The sequence below is a fragment of the Pelmatolapia mariae genome, linkage group LG10_11 (genome assembly GCF_036321145.2).
Source record: "Pelmatolapia mariae isolate MD_Pm_ZW linkage group LG10_11, Pm_UMD_F_2, whole genome shotgun sequence".
In the NCBI taxonomy this organism is placed as follows: domain Eukaryota; kingdom Metazoa; phylum Chordata; class Actinopteri; order Cichliformes; family Cichlidae; genus Pelmatolapia; species Pelmatolapia mariae.
This window is the reverse complement of record NC_086236.1, coordinates 26,882,350-26,908,940: the sequence shown is the minus strand read 5'-3', so window position 1 is coordinate 26,908,940 and position 26,591 is coordinate 26,882,350. Positions and strand designations below refer to the sequence as shown.

The 26,591-nt window shown below is 39.4% G+C and overlaps 1 protein-coding gene across 2 annotated transcripts in view; it reads right to left on the bottom strand.

The window, feature by feature from the left end:
• Nucleotides 1-26,591, bottom strand: part of specc1 (sperm antigen with calponin homology and coiled-coil domains 1) — a 77,752-nt gene that overhangs the window by 49,026 nt on the left and 2,135 nt on the right. Inside the window, exons 1-3 of one of the 2 annotated variants that reach the window (XM_063485435.1) lie at nucleotides 17,561-17,680; nucleotides 13,257-13,429; nucleotides 12,999-13,134 (exon numbers count right to left, since the gene is read on the bottom strand). In XM_063485435.1, the coding sequence (XP_063341505.1) occupies nucleotides 12,999-13,134; nucleotides 13,257-13,406 (286 nt within the window). In that variant the 5' untranslated portion in view covers nucleotides 13,407-13,429; nucleotides 17,561-17,680. Of the gene's footprint in view, nucleotides 1-12,998; nucleotides 13,135-13,256; nucleotides 13,430-17,560; nucleotides 17,681-26,591 lie in introns of those variants that run through there. The other variant, XM_063485434.1, reaches the window with a different exon arrangement.

The following is a 26,591-nucleotide window of genomic DNA, read 5'->3' as shown; positions in this document are numbered from 1 at the left end:
TGGGGGGGTGATGGTCTAGCTTTGGTGTGTGTTCTGTCTTCTCTCATTCACAATATAAGTACAAAACTGTAAAGGAGAATAAAGTATGATCAACTATAGCAGCCTCTTTTTTAGGCTCCCTAAACCTAAATGTTGAATAGATTAGAATATACCTATGTGTCAAAATAGCCTGTACTCTAATATGTAAGGGATGACTCTGAGACCCCAAAACATCAAATGCACATGGATGTATTTCTTCAAAATTAACATTCATTTTTGCTGCACTATATTTTTTTTAAGCTACACGTGACACAGATAAGCACTGGTATTTTTAGGAGTATGAGAGTCTCTGTTGCATAAGCTTAGAGCTGCTGGATTATTTTCTTTCTGCTGAAAAGAACTGTAGAAATGTAATGATAAGCAAAATAATAATGCAAAGGGCATTTATAGTTGTGCATTTTTAGTTAAATATAGTTTTGAATTAGAAAATATTAACAGAGAAGCCATTTAAAAATTCTCTAGTAGCTGCAAGGAAGGTCTAGTTTGCTACACGATTCAGCCCACGTCAGCCTGAATATTCAGCCCTTTGATACAACACTGTACGGGTCTTTTCATATCATATGATTGTTGCATAAACTGCTTATACAGCTTCCTCTTCCTTTCCTAATATTTTCTTCTCTCCTCCTCTTGGAGCAGCACATCCACCTTGGTAAACAAACATGCCTCTAATCCAACTAAGAATGTTCTCCTCACTGCAGGATGTTCATCTCTGCGGGTCCAAGAGACCTCTTTCAAAATTTGGCAAGACCACTGCTCTTTGTCTAGTGTCTTTCGGTGACTTGCTGGGGGTCACGGGCTTCTACACAGAGGAATTTCAAACTTTGAGCCAAAACTCTGGCCAGCAAACCTAAAAAGCGCAAAATGCATTTAGCCTGAGTTGATCCCAGATACAAGAGCAAAGCTATAACTGCTTAACGTAAGCTTCTTTTCCACTGTATGCAAAATAAATAGAACACAGTCATACTGTTTTATGATCATTATGGGAGACAAAAGGAAGAGATAAACAGTAATGCTACTTTTTTTTTTTTTAATACTCTGTATATACGGTAAGCATATACAGTCCTGTGAAAAAGTATCAGCCTCATGTTTTATACATATTTCTCACACAGATCATCATCAGATCATGTTTGGATATTAGACAAGGTTAACCTGTGTAAATACCAAATTTGATTTTCGGATAATAATTTCATTTATTAGGGGACAAAAACTATTCAAAGCTACCCAGTCCTGTGTGAAAAAAGTATTTACTGCATTTCTTGAATCACAAATTAATTATAAATAAACACACTTTTATTTATAAAAGTTAAATTTCAGCATCCACACCTGATTACTGAAAACTCATTTAATCAAAGAATCCCCTAAATAGAACCTGTCTGACAAAGTGAAGCAGGGTAAAAGATCTCAAAAAGCAACACATCTTGCTACAAACTAAAGAAAAGGAAACAAAGTCACTGACATGTATCAATATGGAAATGAAGTGAACCACAGTGAGATCCATCTACATCCATCCACAAATGGAGTAACCGTGGAACAGTGATGAACTTTCCTTGGAGTGACTGCACTGCCAAAAATTACATCAAGGGCACATGTCATACATATTGCCTTGAAAAAACAGCGCCCATGTAAATTCATGTAAAACTAACACTAAATATTATAAAAAGAACATCATACAAACAGTCAAACATGGTGGTGGTAGTGTGATGGTCTGGGGATGCCTCATTGCTTCAGGACATGGATGACTTGTTATAATTGATGGAATCTATAATTCTGTATATAATTATAATTGCAGGGTTATAATTCTCTCTATAACCCTGATGGAGAGTGTCCAGTCAACAGTTTGTGCCCTGAAGCTTGGGTTATGTGGCAGGACAATCTGAAACACATCAGCACATCCACCTCTGCATGGCTACCCCCCCGGAAAATTACGATTTTTGGAACGACTTGGTCAAATGTTGCTTCTGCATGAGTTTGCACAGGCCATTCATGTTCAAACCCCCCCCCCAAAAAAAACAAACAAAAGAAAAAAACCAAAAAAAAAACCAAAACCTCTGCACAACAAGAAGGGTGGAACAAAATTCCTCCACATTGACATGAATGACTCACTGGAAGTTATCACAAATACTTGATTTGCAGGTCTTGCTGATAAGAGTAGCACAACCAGTTTTTAGGTATAGGAGCCAATTACTTTTTCACATAGGGGCAGGCAGATTTAGATAGCTTTTTCCTTTATTGAATGAAATCATTCAATTCATTTATTAGGGGACAAAAACTATTCAAAGCTACCCAGTCCTGTGTGAAAAAAGTATTTACTGCAATTTCTTATATAAATAAATTGATTTGAGCTGTGTAAACACTGAATTATATTGTAAAGGTGCAAAACTGTGTCATCATATCATATTATTGCCGTATCTCATATCATATCTTGCCTTTTGTATTTCAGGTTATCTTTGTGTATTATTAATTACGGTTTGATGATCCGAAACATGTAAATGTGACAAATATCCAAAAAAAACCCACTAAGGAATCAGGAAGAGTGCAAATACTTTTTCACTGCACTGTATGTCTCACGGCTTTTCATTGTGTGTCTATTTACTATGGCTGACTGCTTATGCTGGCTGAGGTGTCTCAGTGGACTGTAACACGTTTGATTAATTTATCTGACAGATACTGTATGAGGAGCTCTAGGACCATACCAGTTTTCCTCCTGCCTGACACAAGCAGACAGGGCCCTGCTGGGACCATGTGCTATGGCTGAGTGTGGTGTCTGGGTTGTGCATAGTAAAATTTACACACAGTATGGGGTCCATAGTACCTGAAGCACACCTCTGTCTCCTCGCTCTGCAGATCATTGACCCTTAACCATTATCTGACATCTTCTTTTTCTTCAGACAGTGAATTCAGGCACTATTAGAAAAATGACACAAGCTATAAACTCATTAATAGGAAACAAAGTCAAACTCTATCAGGTTTAGCCAGCCAACCTCAACTCCATCAGTGTATGACAGGCAAGTTCACAAAGAAGACACTGGATGTTAATGAATAGCTATAGTATTCACACTAATAATGAAAACTTGTCTCTTGTAAATCATCTGCCTCCACCTAAAGAGTATTCCTCGACTAGTGCTGATCATCACACCAATAACCTTTGCATAGCCCACCTATAAAAATATCCTCCCTCTATGAGACAGCTTGTCAGTATAGTCTCCTGAGTTACACTGGGAAAGCACTGCACTGACATGTCATTCAGGAGAATTGCAGAAGAAACACAAAACATATTAAGGTGTCTGTACTTAAAAATGTCCTGCTCTCAAAAACTCCTCATGTTGGTTGGAGCCGTCAACTTTAGCCTTGATGTAAAAAGCGACACAGCACTTTAGAACAACACGCAGCAACACTACATTTGAGCGGGCAAAAGGAGGTTTGGGGTCTTCACTCATCCCCGTTCTGTTAACCGTCAGGGCTGGGGGGCTGGGAGGAGGTGCTGGCCGTCGGATTGGGGTCTGGGATGCGGGGCCTCCCTGCTACTGCAGATAAGGAGGCGGTCTGCTTTCCTCCACCCCAGAGAGAAGGGTTACATCTCCTGGGTCTGGGTATGGTTTGCCCCTCTGGGGGCAGGGGTACCCGGACCTGGGATATAGAGTATGTTTGGGGAGTGTGAATGTGTGTACAGTGTCTATTTGTGTCTGTCTCCACGTCGGGAGAGTGCTGAGTATTTGTTTGTGTATATGGGGGTAGGAATGCACGTTTGTGTCTGCGTGCGCCTGTTCGTCTGTGTCTATATGTCAGCTTGGGTCTTAGACTCCACCTCTCTGGGAACATCTCAGGCTCTCCGAGGTATGGAGACCTATCTCCCCTCACCACACTGCCTGCCAGTGGCTGATGCCCTCACACGTTGATGTGTTGGTGGTTCTTGGTGTCTGGGGCTGGGCGGTCATGTATGTACCGGCTCACTCCTGGTGGCCGATTGGTGGGGCCTGGCGCCTTTGGCCTGGCACAGTTGGCTGCCGGCAGAGCCCGCGGGCACGTCACTGCAACCCCCTCTGGCCTCTGCTCCGTGGCTGCTGGGTGACCTCTCATTTGGGGCTCTCCTCAGCTCTTCCCAGGAGGGTGGCACGGTTGCCCCCCTGGTGGTCCTCGTATTCTGGGGCCTCTGGATGTCTGGGGCCTGGATCTCCTCCATACCTGCTTCATGCCCTGGGGGACGGGGCTATGACTCCCCACACTCCCTAGCAGATCGTTACATTGAGAAACCTGAATACAAGCATGCTGATCCACACAGGTGTGCACACAGGTGTTCACAGACACAAACTACACCTTTCTTGGCTGCTACCTCAAAGTACATTGTGCACTGTCGATCTTGCGTACTGCACAATAACATGTAATATTTAGTATCTACTGTTATCTACTGTTAGCTAGTTTATTGTGATGGTGTTGTATTTATTATGTTGCTCTTTCTTGTTTGTTTTCTGTTATCTCCATACAGGTGATCCAATTGTTTCGTTTTTTTCTTCCCCCCTTTCTCACCATCTCTTCTCCCCTCTATTTTTTTTTTCTTTCTCTCCCTCTCTTTCTTTCATTCTTTCTCCCTGTCCTATCCCCCAGTCATGTCTGTCCCGTCTGTAACAACCGAAAATGAAATAAAATAAATACATAATTATAATAAAGGTCAATCAAATGGACCAATATGGCAAGGCCATGATGATCCAGTTGGTAAAGTAAAGCCGCTTGGCCTTCAGACAACAATTCTGATGGCTAAAGATCCAAATGGGACAGGCAAAAAGAAAAAAAAAAAAAGAAAAAGAAAAAAAAAAGCGACACAACCCACAAAATCTACACAAAGGGAGTAAGAATGAGATATGATGCGATATGAGATCAAATACAGCAATAATATGATATGATAACAAAGTTTTGCACTTTTACAATACAATTCAGCTCAAATCAATTTATATAAGAAATGCGAAAGAAAGCTGTGATCCTTAGAAGCTCCCATTTATAAAGTTATGCATTTTCAGTCCCGAACATGCTTGTTATTTATAGAGCAGGGCAGCTTCATCTCCCCTGTTCTTGCTCACTCCACAGAGACTCCTCTGAGTGAAAGCTTTACTGAATTATTGATTAGGAGTTTTAAATAAGTCATCAGGATGAGGCTGGGTTTTAACCCGTTGTCTAACAGCATGGTACAGTTGGTAAAGTGCCAGAGGGGATAAGGGGATAGACTCCATTAGCAAAAATAACAGTTTTGACTCATTACTATGACATGCTGTGAGGGTGGGCCACAGCCTGCATGGGACAGACAAAGGTGGGATAAGACTGGCAGTCAGAGGAGCTTTTTTTAAGAGACTGCTGTGAGTGTGTCTCTGCCCCATGACTCCATATTTTTCCCCATTACACCTTCCCTACTCAGTAGGACTCCATTCTTTCTAATCTTATGAAGTAATGCAGTGTTTCAAGCAGCTCCAGAGTGATGCATAATTTGCATTACAAAGCCAATAACTAAGCAGATAATAACTACACAGAGGTGATATTTTTTTCAAAGATTATAATAAAACATTAGTTTAAATCTATTCGGTTCTATGGAAAGAAATATCACAGATCAGTTTCTAAAAAAACTGAAGACTGTTGCATGAAGGTGAATTTGCTCCCTAATTAGCGCAAGAATGATGTTGTTTGTTTATCTTCCAAAAGTGTGCACGATATCACATCTGACCCACTTCTCATAAATCTCCAAAAATAATAAATTATGCATTAGTTCTTATTCAACAATAACATTCTTTACTGACTTTTGCACAAAAAATATGAGGTTATCATATGGGACAAACGACTGTGCACTGCTTAATCGTTTCCAAAATCCACGTGCGTGTTTTCCTATTTTATTTTTTTTTAAAGAAAACTGAAACCTGCCTGAAACCACAGGCACAAAATACAGGTGAGAAAAGACTCAATTTACTGCTTGACGCATGTGATGACAGTTCTGCTGCAGTGTGCCTTAGAGCCCAGTAAGCCTTGATGGCTTCGTGTCAGTACGTAATGTCACTTATCCGCTAGGGAGCAGCTCATGTGCTTATAACCCACATGAAAGCTGACGGTATCACTAAGGCAAGCCTGATGACACATTACAGGGTCAAAGTCAACATTTTTATCCCAAACTGTCACAATGCAAATGTTGAATATTTTACTTCTCTGCACACTCAAAAAGTAAATCTTCTTCAAGCAGATATTTACTCTCCTTCCACATCAATAAATGCAAACATCCAAGACATTTCCGAGCATTACATCACAAACGGTTTGAAAGGCCACAAAGCATCATCCCAATCTATATTCAAAGCCTGTCATTCCCCACTGTGAGAATATTTTGGAACTCTGATTTAGTATTGAAAGCAGCAAGCTAAATGATGTCTGTGAAGGTTCTCAGTCATCCAGGTCATCGTAGTCAAAGGAGTTTGCAAAGAAAAGCGTCTGGACTTCTTAAAGTTGCTTGAAGACGTTTCACCTCTCATCCGAGAAGCTTCTTCAGTTCTAAGGTCAAATGGCCGAGAGTCCCAGATTTAAACCCAGTGGGAGTATCCCCCCAAAGAGGGACAAAGGACCCCCTGGTGATCCTCTAATCACATGAGCCAAGGTGTGAAAGCGGGTGTGGGACCTAATCAGCCAGGGTTTCGGGTGTGCTCATTGTGAAACCTGGCCCCACCTTGTCGTGTGAATTCCTGAGGTCAGATGGCCCAGGATGTGAGTGGGCATTAAGGCGTCTGGGGAGGGAACTCAAAACTGGATTATAGATGGCAGACAGTTGGTGTCATAAACCACCGCCTCTGTTCAAAGATGGTCGCTCACAGTGGACATAAATGGCTTCTTTTACTCCTCTTTCAAAACATCTGTCCTCTCTGTCCAAAATGTGAACATTGGCATCCTCGAAAGAGTGACCTTTGTCCATCTGCATCTTAAGGATAAAGGTCACTCTTTCGAGGATGCCAATGTTCACATTTTGGACAGAGAGGACAGATGGTTTGAAAGAGGAGTGAAAGAGGCCATCTATGTCCACTGTGAGCGACCATCTTTGAACAGAGGCGGTGGTTTACGACACCAACTGTCTGCCATCTATAATCCAGTTTTGAGTTCCCTCCCCAGACGCCTTAATGCCCACTCACATCCTGGGCCATCTGACCTCAGGAATTCACATGACAGGGTGGGGCCAGGTTTCACAATGAGCTCACCCGAAACCCTGGCTGATTAGGTCCCACACCCGCTTTCACACCTTGGCTCATGTGATTAGAGGATCACCAGGGGGTCCTTTGTCCCTCTTTGGGGGGATACTCCCACTGGGTTTAAATCTGGGACTCTCGGCCATTTGACCTTAGAACTGAAGAAGCTTCTCGGATGAGAGGTGAAACGTCTTCAAGCAACTTTAAGAAGTCCAGACGCTTTTCTTTGCAAACTCCTTTGACCAAGCTAAATGATGATTGCCAAAAGCTGTATGCAGGGCTGACCGTCGCTGCTATTTCATGTGTCACATTTCATTCTCAGCATGCTCAATGGCTTTGCTTTTTTGACACATCCACTTGTTTTGTATCTTCATATGTCTTGACGTGCTGTGCCTCACTGCAGGTGCAGAACAACACAGATGGCCTGAAGGGAATCATACAGCAAAAACATCCATTCTTGTCACGTTTGTCCTACAACTACACACAAGGTCAGAATATGCCTGTTAGCCTGGGGTTCCCTTCAGAAGTTAATCTCAACTGAGTGAAAGCAGAGTTCATATTTTGATGAAATCTATTTGAAGAGACCAACATATTTGGGGATTTGGGCACATAAAAAAAAATGAAGATGATAAAATCTTTCAGATGTTTTCATTTCTGCACATGAACTAGACACCAGTTAAGATCAGCAACTAGGCTGAAAAACAATCTCAAAGTGATCTTGTGTTACACAAAAAGATAATATTTTCGCTGATATAAAACACAGTCTTACCCTCCTGACAACCAGCCTATTCCATTTATGTCCTTTGTAAGGGAGACTTGTTTTTGCTCTATATCTTTTGACTTACTCAAACTACCCTACCAAGTCCTGGTTTACTAAATAGAGGACATCCTGGGTTTTCCATTGATATCTCATCTGTTTTTTGGGTGGCCTCCTTTAGCTCCAAAGAGGCAGGAAATCACAAAAAAAGTTCAATGGGAACATTCTTTTTTCCTTGTTTCTCAGGAGAATATGACAGCATCACAACCATATTTTAAAGAGATTTTCCTCTACGGTATATCTCTGTATTCAAATTGAATTGACACTAGAAATTTCCGAGCAAAACTAGGCCAAAGCAAGTTTGCAATGAATTTATCATGAATAGCACAAATTGGGCATCTGTTCTTGTCCTTGGGTGTGAAAATGCTTTGAAAAAGCAAACTTTGGTTAATTAGAGCTCAATCCAGTGAAAGCTGATCATGGTCTAATTGTGTATGAAAGAACTGAGAGCCTCACTTGGCTGTGGTTTCTGAGCTCCTCTGGAGTCTTTTGTCAAATAGAATTCAATTATCTGCGCTTCTGCACAAGAGCCCTTTGAAGAAGAAATTCACCAGAGCACAGCATCCACACACTGTGTGGATGGGCTGCCATAAACAAACACAGCTTTCTCCCACACTAAGGGTATGCACAACATTAATTACTGCAAACAAATCCTGTCGTTATCACCCATCATATTTGTTCTACATGTAATATGCATTTTGCCATCATGTAGCTGTTCTGTTTAATAGCCAATGCAAAGTTTAATATCACCACACAAGGTCATGGATAACAAGATACTTTTCATTCAAGTTACTTGCATTCGAATTTCCTAAAGGTAAAAAGTACTACACTGAGCCACCATATGCTCCCCCAATTAGCATAGATCATTTAGTCAACACCATCTTAGCGCTAAAACTAAACCTAACATTCAACCTAGACATCTTTCAGTCTGGGCAGAAAATGTCCTATTTCATCATTCAAATGTTCATTATATAGCTACTGCTGCATGACCCTGTGTATTCTGTTATTGAATAGCCAAAATTTAAATCACAAATTTTCAATTTTTCCTCTCTATTTCATCCAAATACTTATCAATAAAATCTAAATTTTACATAGTGAAATGTAGGGCTGAGCCATATCATACAGTTCACGGTAATACCGGTATAATGTTGGGCAACGATAAGAAAATGAAATATCGCGATAGAATATGGGTAAAACGTGCATGCGCAGTGCCTTTGTTTTCATACGCACATGGCGGAAAAAGCATGGCGGCGACAGAGAATTAGAAGGGCGAAAGCGGATCGTTGAATGAAACAGAATTGGTTTGTAAAAATGCTGCAACTTCAGTGGTGTGGAACTCGTTTAGCTTTCATCCGTCAGATAGACACACACACACACACACACACACACACACACACACACACACACACACACACACACACACACACACACTTAAAATCAATCCTTTGATTTTTCTGAAAATCGACAGTGCCCCTTATGTATGAATTCTGGTTGTGTTTACTGACCTCTAAACGATTTTATGTGGTACACGGCGCTCAAAAATCTGTCAAATGTTTCAGTACGACTTTGCTAAGCTATGAACCCGCACCGCTTGATGGATTGTCGGAGCATTACGGCTATCGTAGGCAGGAGCCTCGCGGAGTGATACGTACTGTGCTTCAACATAGTATTACCGTATTGTGTACGTATAACCTCTTTTTAAGTTTTGTGGATATTATACATGGTTATGCTGAGGATATGTCGGCCAATCAATTTCCACTGAAAATGCTTTTGGTTAAACCAGGGGTCCCCAATCCCAGTCCACGAGGGCCGGTGTCCCTGCAGGTTTTAGATGTGTCTTTGATCCACCACAGCTGATGTAAATGGATAAATTACCTTCTCAACGGGCGTTTATCAATATGCGTACTTGTGCGTACTTGCGTTCTCGTGTACTCGTGATACGTCATCAGTCGGAGACCAAGTACTGTTCCAATTCGAAGTACGCATCAAGCCGAGAACGCGAAAAAGTCCCGGATGTGTTCTCGATCCGCCCGTTTTATCGAGCATGCATCGGTGTAGACTTGGGACAGCTATATATCCCAGAATGCATTTCGTCCAAAACTCAACAGCGGACTCCCGGCACATCGTCCCCCCCCCCTCCCCTCCCCGCCCGCTCGCGGTCTTCTCACTACTCAGGTTAAAGAAACTCCAGCAGCTGTCTATAGTATTGAGTGTCCACTAGAATAGAAATAAAAGCGTTCTAACATCTCACCTGCTTGTTTTTATTAAGGTATGTACACGTATGTACATGTACACTATTTTTATTAATAGAGGTTTCACTACTGAGGTTAAAAATGATATATAAGTCTCTTAGATCACTTCTAAATGTTAATGTTTGGTTTATTTCAGTGTTTTATTTGTTCCTGAGTAAACCGGTTTGGCTGTGATTAAAGTTAAGCTTCATAACATGTTACTCACAGTTAAATTAGGAGGGGACAGCAGTAAAAACTCCGGGCCTGTGACATCATCACGTACGCTGGTACAAATCACGAGTCCGTGCTCGCGTACTTGAGAATTGAGAGACGGCCCACGAGTCCGTGCTCGCGTTCTCGGCGGGTACGTACTCCCGTGCGTTCTCGGCGAGTACGTACTCACCGAGAACGCGAGTACGTACTCGCGTACTTGGGCATTGATAAACGGCCAACGTGTCTTGACGTTCTCCAGAGGCCTGGTAATGAACCAATCATGTGATTCAGGTGTGTTGACCCAGGGTGAGATCTAAAACCTGCAGGGACACCGGCCCTCGTGGACTGGGATTGGGGACCCCTGGGTTAAACTGTCAGCAAGGAATTTGCATTTGCACTGTTAATTTTTTATATTATATAACTTTAATGCACATAAAAAACAGCTGCTTGTTTAAGTGAAAATACATTGATGGTTTTTTTTTTTGCACTAATAAAGTTGTGGAGTTGTAAAGTATTTTGTCTAGTGTCAATTATATCGTCAGTTATATCGTTATCGCAAATTTTCAAATGTATATCGTGATAAATATTTTTGGTCATATCGCCCTGCTCTAGTGAAATGTCTCATGAACCCCTAACTCAGCGGCTCTTACAATTATGCTCTTGTTTGCACACCATATTTATTAAAAGCAGTGTTGTTGTAGCTGGAAAAATAATTGAAAAGCACTAAAATAGTACATCCTAGCAATACGTCTGACTGAGTATTTGTCTCAAACAGACTTATTATAGTTTTGTATTTTCTAATTAGTTTGTATTTTTATTTCATTTTGACTTTTCCTTTTTCAGTTCAATTTCAGTTAGTTTACAGAGTGGATTTTCTTGTTTCAGTTTAGTTTTTATTGTTTGAAAATGTTTAATTTTATTTTAGCTTTTATTAGTTCCAGTGTCAGTTTTAGTCTTTAATTATTGTATGCAGTAACCCACAGTTTTGTAGACATCCAAAATCTTAAGAAGCATATCCACTAATGTCTCATCAGGCAAGATGTAATAAAAATTTTTTTTACCAGGCTAACAAAAACTTAAACTAAGGATATATTTCATATATTACTAAGGATATATTTTCTCTACCGAGGAAATTTAAATCACATTTCGTGCCCGCGCACGAAATGTGCAAAGGCCCAATTGGAATTGCTCTGTTTATTATTTTGTGTAATACGAGTTTGTTTTCAAATTTCACAAATTGTTTCAGTTAGTTTAAATTTTTCTCAAACATCTATTTTTTTACTAAAATATGTTTTTCACATCACAGTTTACAGTCTTAGTTTTGAGTTTCATTTTAGTTAACTAAAATAGCCTTTGTCCAAGTGTGCCTAAACATGTGATAGCCGTAGACAGAAAGCTAAATGACACCTGATGTAATCTAACATCATTTTGCCAACTCTAGAAATGTTTGCTTTGATCCATAAAAAATTTTGGATACTTATTAATTAAAAACAGATAAATAAATTAAATTTTGTGAACAACAAAGAGATCTTAATCCTCACTCTAATTGTGTAAAATGAAGACATTTCATAGGAAATGTCATGCATTCATTATGGTAATTGCTTCTTGGATTTACAGTTTCTTTCAAACTGCTGGTTGTATCAGCTCTCCTCTGACTCTGGTTTTCAGATTTGGGGAAATGAGGTCTGCCACAAGAACAGTGGATATTAGCTCAAGAAGCTTAAGTCATCTTTTGCTAATGAAAATGCAAACAAACAGAAAAACAAGCAAACAAAAAACTCCACAACTGACAAACACCATGTTGAAGTTAATGTTAATTACACTTATGCATTTTTAAAGTTTCACTATTTTCTATCACTTGCCCAAAGAGATTAAAAATAAATACAAGGACATTAACATTAACTAGCTAAATATACTGTTTATTCCAGCCCCACGTCAGATTTGGTATTACCAATCCACATAGTCATATTAGTATCCCCCCCATCACTCAACCTTGACCTCTCCCCACACCCCATTTCATCCAAAACATATCCTGCTGTTCAATTTGCTGAGCAGATGTGAGAAGACACAGGTCATGAATCTGTCCAGTATCTAATTTTTGGACCAAAAGCTTGAGAGTCTCAGTACTTAGCCACCTGCACCTCACTAGTCCCAACAAATTGTGAAAAAAAAAAATATAGATACAGAAAATAAATGAATAAAAAGGGTAAGAAATAATAAAAAGAAGCATCTGTGAAGCTGCCAGTTCCCACCAGTAACTGGGGACCCATAACAGACAACTTTAGTGATGAAATGTGGCCCTCTAGTGGCTGCAAATAGTTAGCTCTTCAACTCTGACACAAAATATGTACTCTTATTTATAGAGTACATATTTAATTAATATGTACTCTTAATTATAATAATTTATGAAGACATGCATCCTTTTCCTTTCATATTTTATACTGGGTCTTTTTTTCTCCTAAGGAAAGTTTCTAAAACTAGTTGTTGAAAGTGTCCCACCTGACAAGCTGCGAGGGCGGGCCTCAGCGAGATCTGAAATGGCTCCTGTAGTCACAGTCTTCTTCATCCGGGAACCGGAGGCAGTAGCTCCTGGTGGAGGCTTTGTCAAGGCATCATCACTGCTGGCTCTTTTCAGCTAAAAACACATCTGCGCTTAGTAAAAGTCATGCAAGTCTAATAAAGTTCTTCTTAATGTTTTGACATGCTTTTATTTAAACCAACAAGGTTAATCTGTGTATCACTGCGCCTGTGACTTACCTTGCTAAGGCGCTGATCTGAGGCCAACGTGTTGGAGGATCTGGAGGTCTTCATGGCCGAGGAGGTGGTGGATGTCGAGGGGGCCTGCCTTACTCGTTCCTGGAGTCCAGGCTTGGGCAGCCCCACTTTGGTGGCGCCCGCTTTCATCATGGCTAGGTGTCAGCGGACTACACCTGAAAAAAGTCCAGACAAAAGTGGAAGTTATTTATTATGGTAAAACGATAATGAATAATAGATAATAGCATTAGTGTGAGTATGAGTATGTAGGATCTGCAGTAGGTGGGTAGATTTTCCCAACAGATGGTCAGGGCAGACTTGGTCAAGGCTGCTTTGTTTTAACCGCTGAGCTCTACTCCATCTCCCAGAGGCAGCAGTGAAATATGAACACATGACTTGCCATTTAATAGGAAAAGCAACTGAACAACAAACAACTCTGAGAGCATGATATGACACCGTCTGAAGCTGCTTAGGCTTGTAGAAATCTTCACAGTCATTGTTATTATGATTATTATTTTTATTTATATAGTTCATATATTTTTGTTATCATCATACTGTGTTCATCTTTATTTTTCATGTTTCCATCTTTCCTCTGTTTGTTTCTTTATTATGCTTTATTTAACTGACCTTAATTTACAATTATGTTTATCAAACACTAAACTTTAAAAGAATATTCGTAGAGTTCTGCTAAATACGCTAACATATACTCACTGGCTTTACTGTACGTGGATAGATCATGCCTACTGACGTACCCCCCCCCCGCCCCATTGTGAGCCAGGAAAGACCCTGGATAATGTTTCCCTCCAGTACCAGAGGCACATATAAAAGGAAACCCAGAAAAATAGGCAGCACATTTTCCTCAGGTTATAAGATGACTATAATGGATTAGCACTGACATGTGGTATTTATTACTGTTCCAAAAAATACTAGCCAGGAGGTGCCTCTGCAGCGAGCTTAAGTTATTTTAGCAGAAACACTATTGAGCCACTTCCTGTAGGAGGGAGGAGAAAGAACACAGTCTCTTATCTGATTTGTTCATACCAGCAGCACTGACCAAGACTCCACTTCATCTCCACACCAGTAGAAGTTACATATGCAGTGTGAAAATGGCAGAAGTGGCTGTATAAGGAATATGGTAAAAGTAGGCCTTTTGCAATTTTTCTTATTTTCTGTCATATACAGGATATACTGAGATACGGTGTACTGATTTTGGATGTTCATGATAAATATGGCCATTGTTTGAAGTAATGAAATCACCATACACACGAAATACCTGTGAGCCAACAAACAAACAAACTACAGCCATCAGACGTCTCTAAGCATTATGTCTGAGACACTTTTTGTTTTCCACTGTTGGATCATTACATTATCAAAAAGAGGGAATAACTCATATACGATCTCAGAAGACACATAGCTACTCAAAACCATGAAATGATCAACTGCACCAAGGCTCGGTACAAGTTAATAAACTCATGCAAAGCTACTTGAGCAAAGTCCTGGGATAAAAATATGAAGCTGGAAAAGACACACACAACAGGCTCCCTTTAAAAGCAGCACAATAATATAATATGATGTGGTCGGGGTGACTATTAAAGGTTTGCATTTGATGTGGGTAATGTGCTCATCTGAGCAGCTGAAGGAAATGGGAGGTCAGAGTGCAAAGACAGAGCATACTGGTAAAAAGGTTCAGTAGCTCCCAAAGGGTTGGCTGACTTATTAATCGTGGTTGTGTGGTAACCTGATTCTCTGAGAAGCAGAGGACTCTTGATGAGAATAGTACTCTCTAGTCACTGTAAGCATGTACAACCATGACTTCCCAACAGGAAGGCCACCTTTTTTTCCTCCAGTCTCAACTATTTATACATTTTGTACTGCAGTGACTGAACTGCTGCATGTGTATCAATTTAGAGCAGGACAAACGATGCTGCAGTAACGAGTAGTTGGCACATACTTAAGATAATTTCACACTGCAAGTACACTTTTAGGCGCTTAGGTACTGATTAACAGCACAATATATTCAGTTGCTTTATTGACTGTATCAGAGCATGTGTTTTCCTGCTGGCCCATCATATGATACTTAGGGCATCTCTAGGCAATATCCCATGACTAGCTCCTGCCTAGCCTAGTAGTCTAACACTTCAGCCGTGCTGTCTCACCTCCCCTTAGACACAGATTACATAGCTATGGCACCATTCTCTACAGAGCACAAGTTGTGCCTGTTTCTCAACCTGCCCTGAACACTTTGTAGGCTAAATGAGGAAGTGAGATACATTTGAGGATGTTTCAATCCAGGATGTATAATCGTGTTGCTGTTTTGTTGTTGGTTTTTTTTTTGTTTTGTTTTTTTTTTTGGGGGGGGGGGGGGGGGGGGGGGTACTATAAGGGAAGTAAAAGCTCTAGGCAAGCATTTTGAAAAGATAATAAATATGAAAGGATAAGTGTCTAAACTTTAACACTGATACATTTTGTTTCCACTTTCCTCGACCACTGCATAAGTCTGAATACAGTATGACCTTTCCATATTTACTCCGCAGAGACAGGATTCTCGGGGGCCACAACCCTGTCCCACTTATCTTACAACGACCCAGTTGTGAAAACTAAAAGTCTTTAAAGTTACTTCTGGCTGTCCCTCAAACTTGAACTAACTAAAAACTAAGACAGTGAGTATCTCCCTGTAAACAGCACATTAGCCAAGAAAGATGACAGTCATTTAGTGGTTTTATTACACTGCAGCTTGCTGAGTCTAATAAGACACATATGCTGGATGATGACATTATGACTTCTTCATGATTGGTAAAAAACTAAATATGGAATCTGCTCTAAAAAACAGACATTTTTGAAAGGCAAATATAATTTGCAGTCACCACAGCAGTAAGTAATGGGTTGTCATCTGCCTTAATTATATTGCTTCCAAACTTGGCAAGATGATATAAAGGCTGAATATGGGACGGAGAGGAGGAGGAGGAGTTTCTCCAAATTTCTGACGGTTGCTTCTGGACTGTGCTGCTAGAAGGAGATAAGAGGAAAGCAACTGACAGCAGTCATCAGTCTGGGCCTGGATAAAACAATCACATACACATCATCTGATCTGATAGAACTTCAGGAAAGAGGACAATGTGCTATCATTACAAAACCAAAAGAAGCACTGAAATCAGACCAAGCTGAATTATATGAAAAGTCAACAAATTCAACCACACATCTTAACTTGAGGTTTGACAACTAACTTCTTGCATGCTTCCATTTCACTTAATCTAATAATTTAATCTTAATCAATCTACCGCATACAAAATTCAATAATCTAGCTTACTATTGTTAGCTACATTATTAAATACAATCCCAAATGAAAGGAATTCATTTTACAAATATGTAACTTTGCCTGCTCAGCTTGCCATGACTACAAATAGTCTCCGATCATAGAGAAAAATCCACGCTAATGGATCTTTGTTCATTCTCTGACCCTAAATACAGACTCTGAGAAAGTACAGGACAAGCAAACTGCTCTCCACTTCAAATATTTAGTGCATGTAGAATATAAATGAACTACTGCACCAATAACTCTCAGTGCATAAGAATGAAGATCCTGTCTATTCATTTTAAGCAAACCTTAATGAAAAAAAATGAAAACATAGGTTGAAACTGCAGGTCCTACAAAGGAGTGGCTGCAAAACTTGTTGCCTTCTTGTGATAAGACTCTGTTGCACAGAGTAAAGTCAGGTGTGACTGGATGCCACTGATACAAAGTTCTTTTTGCTGAGTTAAGCTAACGTATGTCTTTACCTCCAGACTATGGGCACTGACAAGTTTGCTTCACAGACCAGCAGAAGCAGCAGCATGAATGATTCAAGAAATGATCAAATATAATGCTTCAAACCGCAATGGACACATAAGAAACAAAAAATAAGTTACTAGGTTAAATGTCACTCTGAATCGTCACATCCTCTTGACTTCTTTCCTGTCTGGCTCTGTGGTTAGCAAAAAGGCTTGAGCTAAATAAATCTTAATATAATATACAATAACGATAACATATGGCATCCTCTGTTAGCCACTGTTTTTAAAACTTCCCTTCCAACAGATCATAGATCGCAAATTTAGCCTGCCCTACAATTCTATTTCAGAAATGCACCGTAGTAGTTAACAGTGAAGTTAGAAAGTGAAAAACCTGGTGAATTTACTGGGTTTAAACTATTCTATAGTCACCAATCTTATATTAAATTCAAAGTATTAGCATAGGAAGCTCTAAAAGAAGCGAGTAATGAAACAGTAATGGCAGATTGGTGACAAAACAAAAGACAAGGCAGTTCACTTACGTTTTTGGTGCCGGGCGCCGTCCTATAGTCTACCTATTGCCTGAATACCTTGCAGCAAAAATTAACAAAATATTTCTCTGTTGTTGAGCTCTAAAGAGGCTGCGGGGGAAAATGCAGGGCCAGGAGCAACGGCTTTCACCTCCATACAGCAGTCAGGATGAGGAAGTACTGCAAGTTGCCAACTGCTGTGCTATGTGTGCTGTTGCCTCTTTCACTCTCATACAAAAGCAAAGAAAGGAACTGTCTCAGCCATGGGCAAGTTTTTCTCCTCTCAGTTTTTCCAGACAGCATGAAAGGAAAAATGGGGGATAGGCTGGAAAATGTACAACATTCAGATTTATTTAACCTGAAACTGTATGTTGTGAAAGAGAACATCAGTAGTCTTTTTATTATTATTATTATTATTAAACATGCTACTGGAAATAGATTTATGACACTGTTGTGCACAGTTTATTTCTAAGTTATCTGTAGGCTTTATACACATACATAATGGCCACTGACACTGACAAAGCCAATCTTTGTCTCAGAAACACACCAAAATATGAGGGCGGCTGATTTGTGGAGGGGTCAGCATTTTATGCTTTCCCATACTGATGTAATTTGGATCCCACAATGTACAGCATGCCAAGGCCGTGGAGCGTGTGGGCAGAGTGTACGGCACTCTGGGCTGGGCTGGAACAGGCTCCAGTTTGTGGCAAGTGGTAAACTGAGGAACTTGGTCTGACCACACCCTTATGCCACCACAAAACCTGCCTTTTAAAAAGGGGGATTCAGAGAGTTTAGTAACAGTTGAGTTAGATGCTCAACATTTTTATTTTTTTTTTTAAAGGCACGCAGTTTCACACTCAGATTCCAAGTGTGATTGATATACATCTGACAAAAACATGCTTTCAACAACATGGATTCTGCTACTACCATTGTCACTCACTACATCATAAATTACAGCCTTCTAGTGTCACAACACTTTATTCCCATGATTACTCACCATTAGTGGTGACCTGTGTCATTATTGGACCTAACTAATTAAACCATGACCATACGGTCTTTTTAAATCCTATATTTTGATGCTGCAAACAGAGTTAACATCTTTTCTTCAATATTTGTCAGATGACTGTAAAGGTTCTAATTGGAAATGGTAACCATGTTTTCTATCAACATCTATTCTTAATGGATTGCTGTAGCACTGAGCATTGCGATACACTGAGTCATGAATCAATCTCTCTTTATTCCAAATTACACAGGAATGCAGAATACTTTATAATAAAATGAATCCCCAAAGGACAGACGTTATTAGGCAGCCCAATGTATTCCAAATTCAGCAAGTCGTAGACAAGTTTAATTTAGTTGCTAAGATCGATTGCTTTTACTTTAAAGGCAAATGTTCTCCATTTCCAGTTTGCATTGCCCTTCTTTAAGTTTCCCTACAGCTCAGAGAGTAGATAACAAATGTTCGTAGACAACTTGGTGTTTCATGCAAACTACAAGAAACTTTTCTAGTGTTTCAAGCAATGACAAGGATCTGGCCCCTCCACTAAATATCCTGGACTTTTGAAAGCCCTAGCCTCCAAGCAGGGACTTTTTAGAAGTCTTTTTAGAAGTAGAAAAATACCCAGGACTTAATTTAAACATTAGTTTCCACAGTGGAAACAAAGCTTTCATGCTCCCAGGGGAAAGTTCCTGCAGTGGTAAAGTGGGAAGATTGTTTACTGTCTTTTTCTTCTTCCCATACATACCTTGTCATCAGCTCCTCCTTTTTATCTACAACTGAGAATATTTTCCAAGACGGTGCTGCTTACTTGGAGTAAACAAGAAGGTGAAAATAAGGAGGCCTATGACTAATTATGATAACCATTTTTTCAGCCATACAACAGCTGCCTTGCACATCAGGACATTCCTATGAATTTCTGACCAAAATAAGCTTCCTTGCCATCTGCATAAAATTAAAACCAAACATTAGAAAGGTTAAATATGCAAGCAGGAAGTTGCAGACCCCTGGAGTATGAAACATGTCAAACATTAATAAATAATGATGGTACATAAAACCATGTGGCTGGTTGCTCAGTGGGTGACACGTCTGTCAGGGGATTCCTGTCATCATATAATACAAGAGGCCAGGCAGACAGACCTCTGAATACCACACTTCTCTAATAAAACCAAATGCAGGCACACAATAGAGTAAACACCAAATGCTTGTCCTCCTCTTCCTTTTTCCTCCTTCTGTGTAGAGGAAAAAGCACTGAGTCAGAATCTCCACGCAGACACAACACTGTCACATAGGATATAAAAACAAATACAAGATGTTCAATGATTCAGTCGAGCATGTCTAAAAATACAGCATTTTCCATCATCACTGGGCATTTGAAAATTGAAACTGCTCACAAAATTAGCCTAAGGCAACTAGTCGGAGAATTACAGGATTACAAATTAAACATAAAATTAACTTAGACTACATGAAAAAGGAATATTAGTAACAGTCCAAACAAACTTGACTATGGCTAGATCCCAGTTTCAAGAAGTGGAAGCTAGCTTAGAAAATAACAAAGTAGCTTAACACAATGAAAAAGTTACAAATGTCAGTGTTGTCAAATCTCTGAAATAGACATTTCTAAGAAGAATGAGGTGTGATTTCATTATGTATATAATACTATACTGTTGAGGGGCAGGCAGTCTGGTTTTTTTATTTTATTGGGGGAAATAACATTAGACTGTCATTTGATAAAGCCTTTGTGTTTAACCTTCTTGGTAATACTGTATCTGAGAATCTGATCCAAACCACACCAGCGCCAAGATTCATGGATTATATTAGCAGTTGCTAGTCACTACTGATGTAGCAACGGGTGAAACCTAATATAGAAATGATGACGTCTATCACTGGAAGCTACTTGGATGCTAATCATAGTGGAGAAAGAGCACTGTAACCAAGCTTCTTACAAATGAAAGCAGAGATTATCTGTGTGTCACTGCTGCTGCTGCTGATACTAGTGATATCTCATTACCATAAAAGCAGCTGAAGAAATTGCTATCTGCATTACAGCTAATAAACAGATAGCTTTTCTTTTTTTTTAAAGCATACAACACTCCCAAATTAAAAGCTATTTTACTTTAAGATATAGAAAGTAATACAAAGTTGCTAGTGGAGTTGACAATACACATCCAGGAAATTTTCACCTCACACCTCAAAATTGATTCATTTTGTCTGACCACCCTAGCATATCCAAAGCAGCTGTGTGGCACCTGGATGTTGCAAAGTGACGTGTGCAAAGTCATTATATGGGCTAAAGTGAAACAGGAAGCGAGTGGGATTAGCTCGCATCCCACGCTGTGAGATAGTCTTTGTTCTCCCCCTGTGTTCCCCCTTTAGAGGAAAGAGATGTGAAACTAGGATGCAAAAAGCTGTATTAGAGGGTTTCCGGCAAAGTTTTACACAACATACTACAGTAAATGTGACATTTTTGTACTGTGAGCGACTAGTAAGAACTGAATGTAGCAAAGTTATGATGTAAAAAACACTAAAATTAGCACAGCTGTACAAATATAAAAGAGTAAAAGCTAAAACCATACTGGAGTGAATGTAGGAGACTTAACCTACAGCTTGGAATAGTTTCATATACAACAAGAAACTCCACTACCCTTACAGTATTATACCGCACCGATGCTCAACTAAAACCCAGAAAAACTAGTTCTCCGCATCTGGATATAAAATAGACTAAAGATTATAGCTGATGTTGAATCATCACTTTTTTAGTTCAGTACAAAATGGGAAGAAAGTAGAGCTAGTCAGGAAAGTGCTGTGTTGACAATTTCCTTTGATGTGGACCCAGATCAATATGATGCTCGCCTGGTCCGTTTACAACATGGCCTCCCAAACTAATCACTTTTTGAATATATGCTCATATTGAGAAGCCCAGTTCCCAATGTTTATGTCTGATACAGTATTCATACACTGAAAATATGCCACTGTATTTAAATTAGGATAAGCTCCAATATTTGTTCTTCACTTGTATACTTACTAACTTTTCAAGTACATGGTGTTTATTGTCATCTCTCTCATAATCAGAGTCCACAGTAAAATGACATGTCTTTAAATGTATATGATACAACATGAGACAGTAAACATGCAGAGCAAAGACAAAAAAAAAAAGACTATAAAAATAAAAATAAAGCTTATTCCCATTTCATAAATAAATAAATACAACTGCATAATAGTTCTGGTATCAGAACAGCTAATTAGAAAATTACAACAGTCATCAAAGCAATCATTAGAAAACTGTTGACTTTCCAAATCTATTCAGCTCAGCTAGCTGAACCATGGTTTGGTACATACCATGTTATTTTAAGGGGTGGAGGGGGGAGAAGTAAACTCCATTAATCTGATGGATTTCCATTTAACTCTCTTCATAGCTCCACCGAACCTTTTAGCATAAACATCAAGCACATGCTTAACTAACTTATCATCCCAGCAAACATAGAGTCATTATCTCCTCAGTGAAAATTGGTCATGATAACGGTAAAAACTGTGTTACTGATGGATAAATGTTTATTTCAACATCCAACACTGGTCCAGTGAGACCATCTTTTACAAAGCAACAAACAACGGTGATATTAATGCATGAAGAAATTAAATGTACATATTTGTGTTTTTCTTAACCCAAGCACATTTGCTTGACAGCTAATTCTATCAATAAACACTTGTAAGCAGGCAGCACACAAGGTTTTTTGTACATAAGCACGCTAGTATTACAGAGCCTGTTTTTTTTTTTTTTTTTTCAATACAAACACTTTTACCTACATATATATTCTATCTTATTTGTTCTATGATTAACTTAAGATGTCTGGTATGGTTTTTAGGGCAAGAGCTCAGGAGCGCAGTTGAGGCACAACTTGCTGAGGGAAATCAACAAAAACTTCTGCCATAATTCTGGATGAATGTTTGACCAACGATATCTAGGTAATGTAGAAGTGATACATCCAGAAGACCTTAAGGTTGCATCTCTGATGTTGGCACAACTTTAATTTTGGAACAACTTTTCAATACTAAGTGTCACTAAAAATTGTTAGTCGACAGTTTTTAAACATGGAAATGTTTGCTCGGATTACGTATGCTGCAAAAGAATTTCCTAATCACAGATTCTCAACCTAGAAACACACTTAAACAATATTTCATTACATACCATAGTTTTAAAAAAGTACAATTAATATCCCATAAATTAGCTCCAGACGTTAGGCAATCACTCTGTTGGTAACACAGCACTATTAGCAAGAACTCAAGAGTAGGCTGTGAAATGAAGAGATGCTGTATTGCAAAGCAAGAACTCGGTCTCAGTTTTAGGATGTCACACTTCCATATTACGTTGTCAACAATCAGGGTAAATTCCCTTAATGCTGCAACTTAAGTTAGCCACCCTCTGAACATACATGTTCATAAATTAATTCTATTCTTAATGTTTCCTCTAAGGAAATATAGGTTTATAAAGTTATCCCTTCAAAAACTAGTGTATCAATATCAGAACAATCACTATACACAGTGAATAACTGAGATACTTCACTGTGCCACATCACAGCAGTTACAGTCATCCATTATTTCCCAAAAACCTGCTCTGTCCTCGATTCGTCGGTGATACAGGAGCATGAGCTGAGCTAGATACAGTCTTCATGCATATTTCATCTGGTCCATCCTCTGTTTCATCTTTCTCAGAGCAAGGCTCCCTCGAGGGGCTAACTTCCTGCTCTGATGGTGTCAAAGTTCTTTTCTGATAAACAGCCAGTCAAAGCCACGTTGCAAAAAACTTCAGCTACTTTTCAGTCTGTCCTGGCTGGCTACATGTACAATGAGTGGGCGGATTCCATAGAAACACTAGCATAGCATCCAAGATGACTGTGAGAGAATAAAAAACAGACCTCAGTAGCTTTCCACAATGGAACACTGTAGTATTAGTACCACTGACTAGAAATTCTGTCCAACCCAAGAGGAGGCTTCCTCTCTGCGCCTTTTGATTTTGCAACAGTACACAGACTTGTGGCATGAGAGCTATTTAATGTGAACAGCGGGTGTGACCATTTTAATTTGTATAGAGACTAAAAGCTATTACAATGGTTCAGACATCTTTCAAATACCAAGCAAACATCATAATGACACTCCCTGTGTATGCATAAACGTCACACATGTGAACTGGCCTGTCCTGTCCTCTCCTCAAAATAGCTCAGTAGCTTATGTTATCTGTCCATTCTGAAGTTGGATATTACACTTTTGAAAAGCACAGCTGTTGTTGTCAGGAGGCAGGGCAGGCAAAAAAGCCTGATATTTGTGTAAAGACCATATCTGCGCTTCACCTCAGATCTGGTCCAAATGACCCATTTACAAAAACAGAAGCATTCCTTGGAGCCACTCAGTTAGACTGCGATGCTTGTCAAGAATGCAATCAGTTTCCTGGACAGTAATCAACTAAAAACAGCCAAAAAGAAAAATATTCTCAGAGTTACCTTCTTTACTGAATGCTCTCAGACAGACGTAGTGCAATGGCTTTTAGCCACTAGCGTTTTGATAGATGGAACATTAGCTTAAGGAGAAAAAAAAAAAAAAAAAAAAAAAAAAAAAAGCAAAGAAAGTTGCTCCTGGGAATAATGTGAAGGCTGGAATCCAACTGTGCCTCTACAAAGGAAAAGTTAAAATATCCCAGAATATAACAACTTTCTCAGAAGGCACGCGTACTACCAGAAACAAAGGCATTTCTGTTTATTCAACTGATTGAATCCCACTGTAGTACTCATTTCTGCTCCAATCATCCAATCTCTTCCTTATCTCCTCAATTAAATTCTCCTCTATTGCAGTAAAGGACATGCCACTCCAACTGTACATACAGGCCAGACCTTGCCTCTTGAGGACGAATAAGAACCATTTTGTTCTCAGATGAGTGTGTGCAAGTGTGTCAGGGATAGAAAAGAGCTGACTGACCACACCAGGCTTAGAATTGGCTTTCCATTTTATATTAGCATTGGCACCATATTAGAGTTTTAGAGCTATTCTTGATATAGACAAGAGGGTCAAAACGCATAGCAATAAATTTTAAATGAAGCGTTACAAAGAGAGAGCGCTCTGGGAAATGGACCTTAAAGCACAAACAGTTATTCAAGCTATACTTTAGCTGTATGACAACACAACACCCTGCAGTTCTGAGTCAAACTGGAACTATGAACTATACTCAGACAGATCTGCTCTTATTTAACACTTAATTTGAACTGATACATAGACCCTGAGCTTCATTTCCATTTGAATCTTTAAACCTTTTTTAATATAATCAATTTAATTTAAAGCCACATAACACATTGGTTTGTTTATTCCCAGTGACTTTACACAAAAATGTATGCAAAGGAAAGTGTTGCCAAGGTGATCGCTTTATGAACAAGCCCACAGTCTAAACATTGACATGCACAGGCTTTAAAAACAACACATTCTATTTTACATGGACATAGACTCTCGCTTCCTCAAGCTACAATGTGTCCACAGAGTTATAGATGAGGCAGATATTCACATATTTTGAAAATCTTCCTAAGTGGTTCCATCTTTTACAGAATTGTCCCTCCTCACTATTGAATTGACAATGTAGTTTAGACTACACCAAGGACCTGCAATACTCACCAATGACCCACACTTGACTTCTGAAACAATGCCAGATGACTATTCAGTTATTCCCCTTAACCTCTACCCAACATTGCTTTTCTAAATACGCTGCAACTCAACAGCAGAAGGAAAGGGTACAAAATGAATTTGGAAAGCTTCTATCAGTGGTCCTTGAAATGTTTCAACTTTTTGGCAGTCAATCTGATAATCTAAAAATTAGTAGAATTTTTTATGACTCTGAAACAGAACAAAATATGGAAAACTAAATCTTGACTTTAATCTTTTTCACAGCATTGCAATATATTTAGAAATTAAAATTATAGTATCTATTGACAGCCACCAAGCTACCTTTTAGGGGAGCTGGAGGTTTGGACAGTGTACATATGAATTAAGATGAGTTACTGATGTCTTAAGGTTTACACTGAGTCAGCAGTCCTTAATTGTCGTGGTATGTCATTCCCAATGAAGTAACCTGGCAAAATATCTGTGATGAGGGCTTACCTGATTAAGCATAGCGGACTAAAATCACTGTAATATCTGCCTTTCACTGTTTTTAATCATCAGAACCAGAAAACCCTAGGGATTAATAAAGTATTATGATTCTGATTACTAAATCAGGAAAAGGTTACTCCAGTGCAGACTCATTTCACACAGCATATCAGGACTTCAGTGGTACTTTCCTCTTGCTATCCATTAGCAGTGTAGTTAATTTAAATGATTACAGGATACTAGCACTGACAGGAGTTATTCCTGGGCACTGGGGACAGCACTAACCAGAGACCTTGAAATTCTTTTCATTGAGCAGAACCACTGAAGGAGATCACTAGATATAATTTTCTAACAAAACAAACCATTCCACCCTTGGACAAGGGTGATCCCCACATAACCCCTGCCTATAAATATCACACCAGTGACAGGAATTAGTGTGGATAATGACTTGAACATAGGATGAGGGAACCTCCAAAAGTTGATTCTGTTCATCTGGACGTAGCGTTTTCAGTGGGAGAAACGTTTCGTCACTCATCCAAGTGACTTCTTCAGTCTCAGCTGACTGCAGGTTTCCCCAATCTTATAAACAGTACATTTGCATAATGACTGAAACCAGCCCACTGAAGGAACAATGGGTTGGGGGGGCCAGTTGCTTCATCATAATTATGCAAATTCCCATGACCATTGATCAACAACCACTGATCAATGGCCATGAGTACCATTCAAAGAGAGTTGGGGAATGGCTGCAATCACAGCATTGTAAGGGTGAGGGAAGTTAAAAAAAAAAATCAACTGAGGAAGAATCACCACTGACAATCCTATTAGTTCTGTCTTTTTTCTGGCTTGCACTGATCAGACAACATTAAAACCCCCAGCCCTAATATGTGCCCTCATTGTGAGAGCACACAAGCTCTGACCCATTAC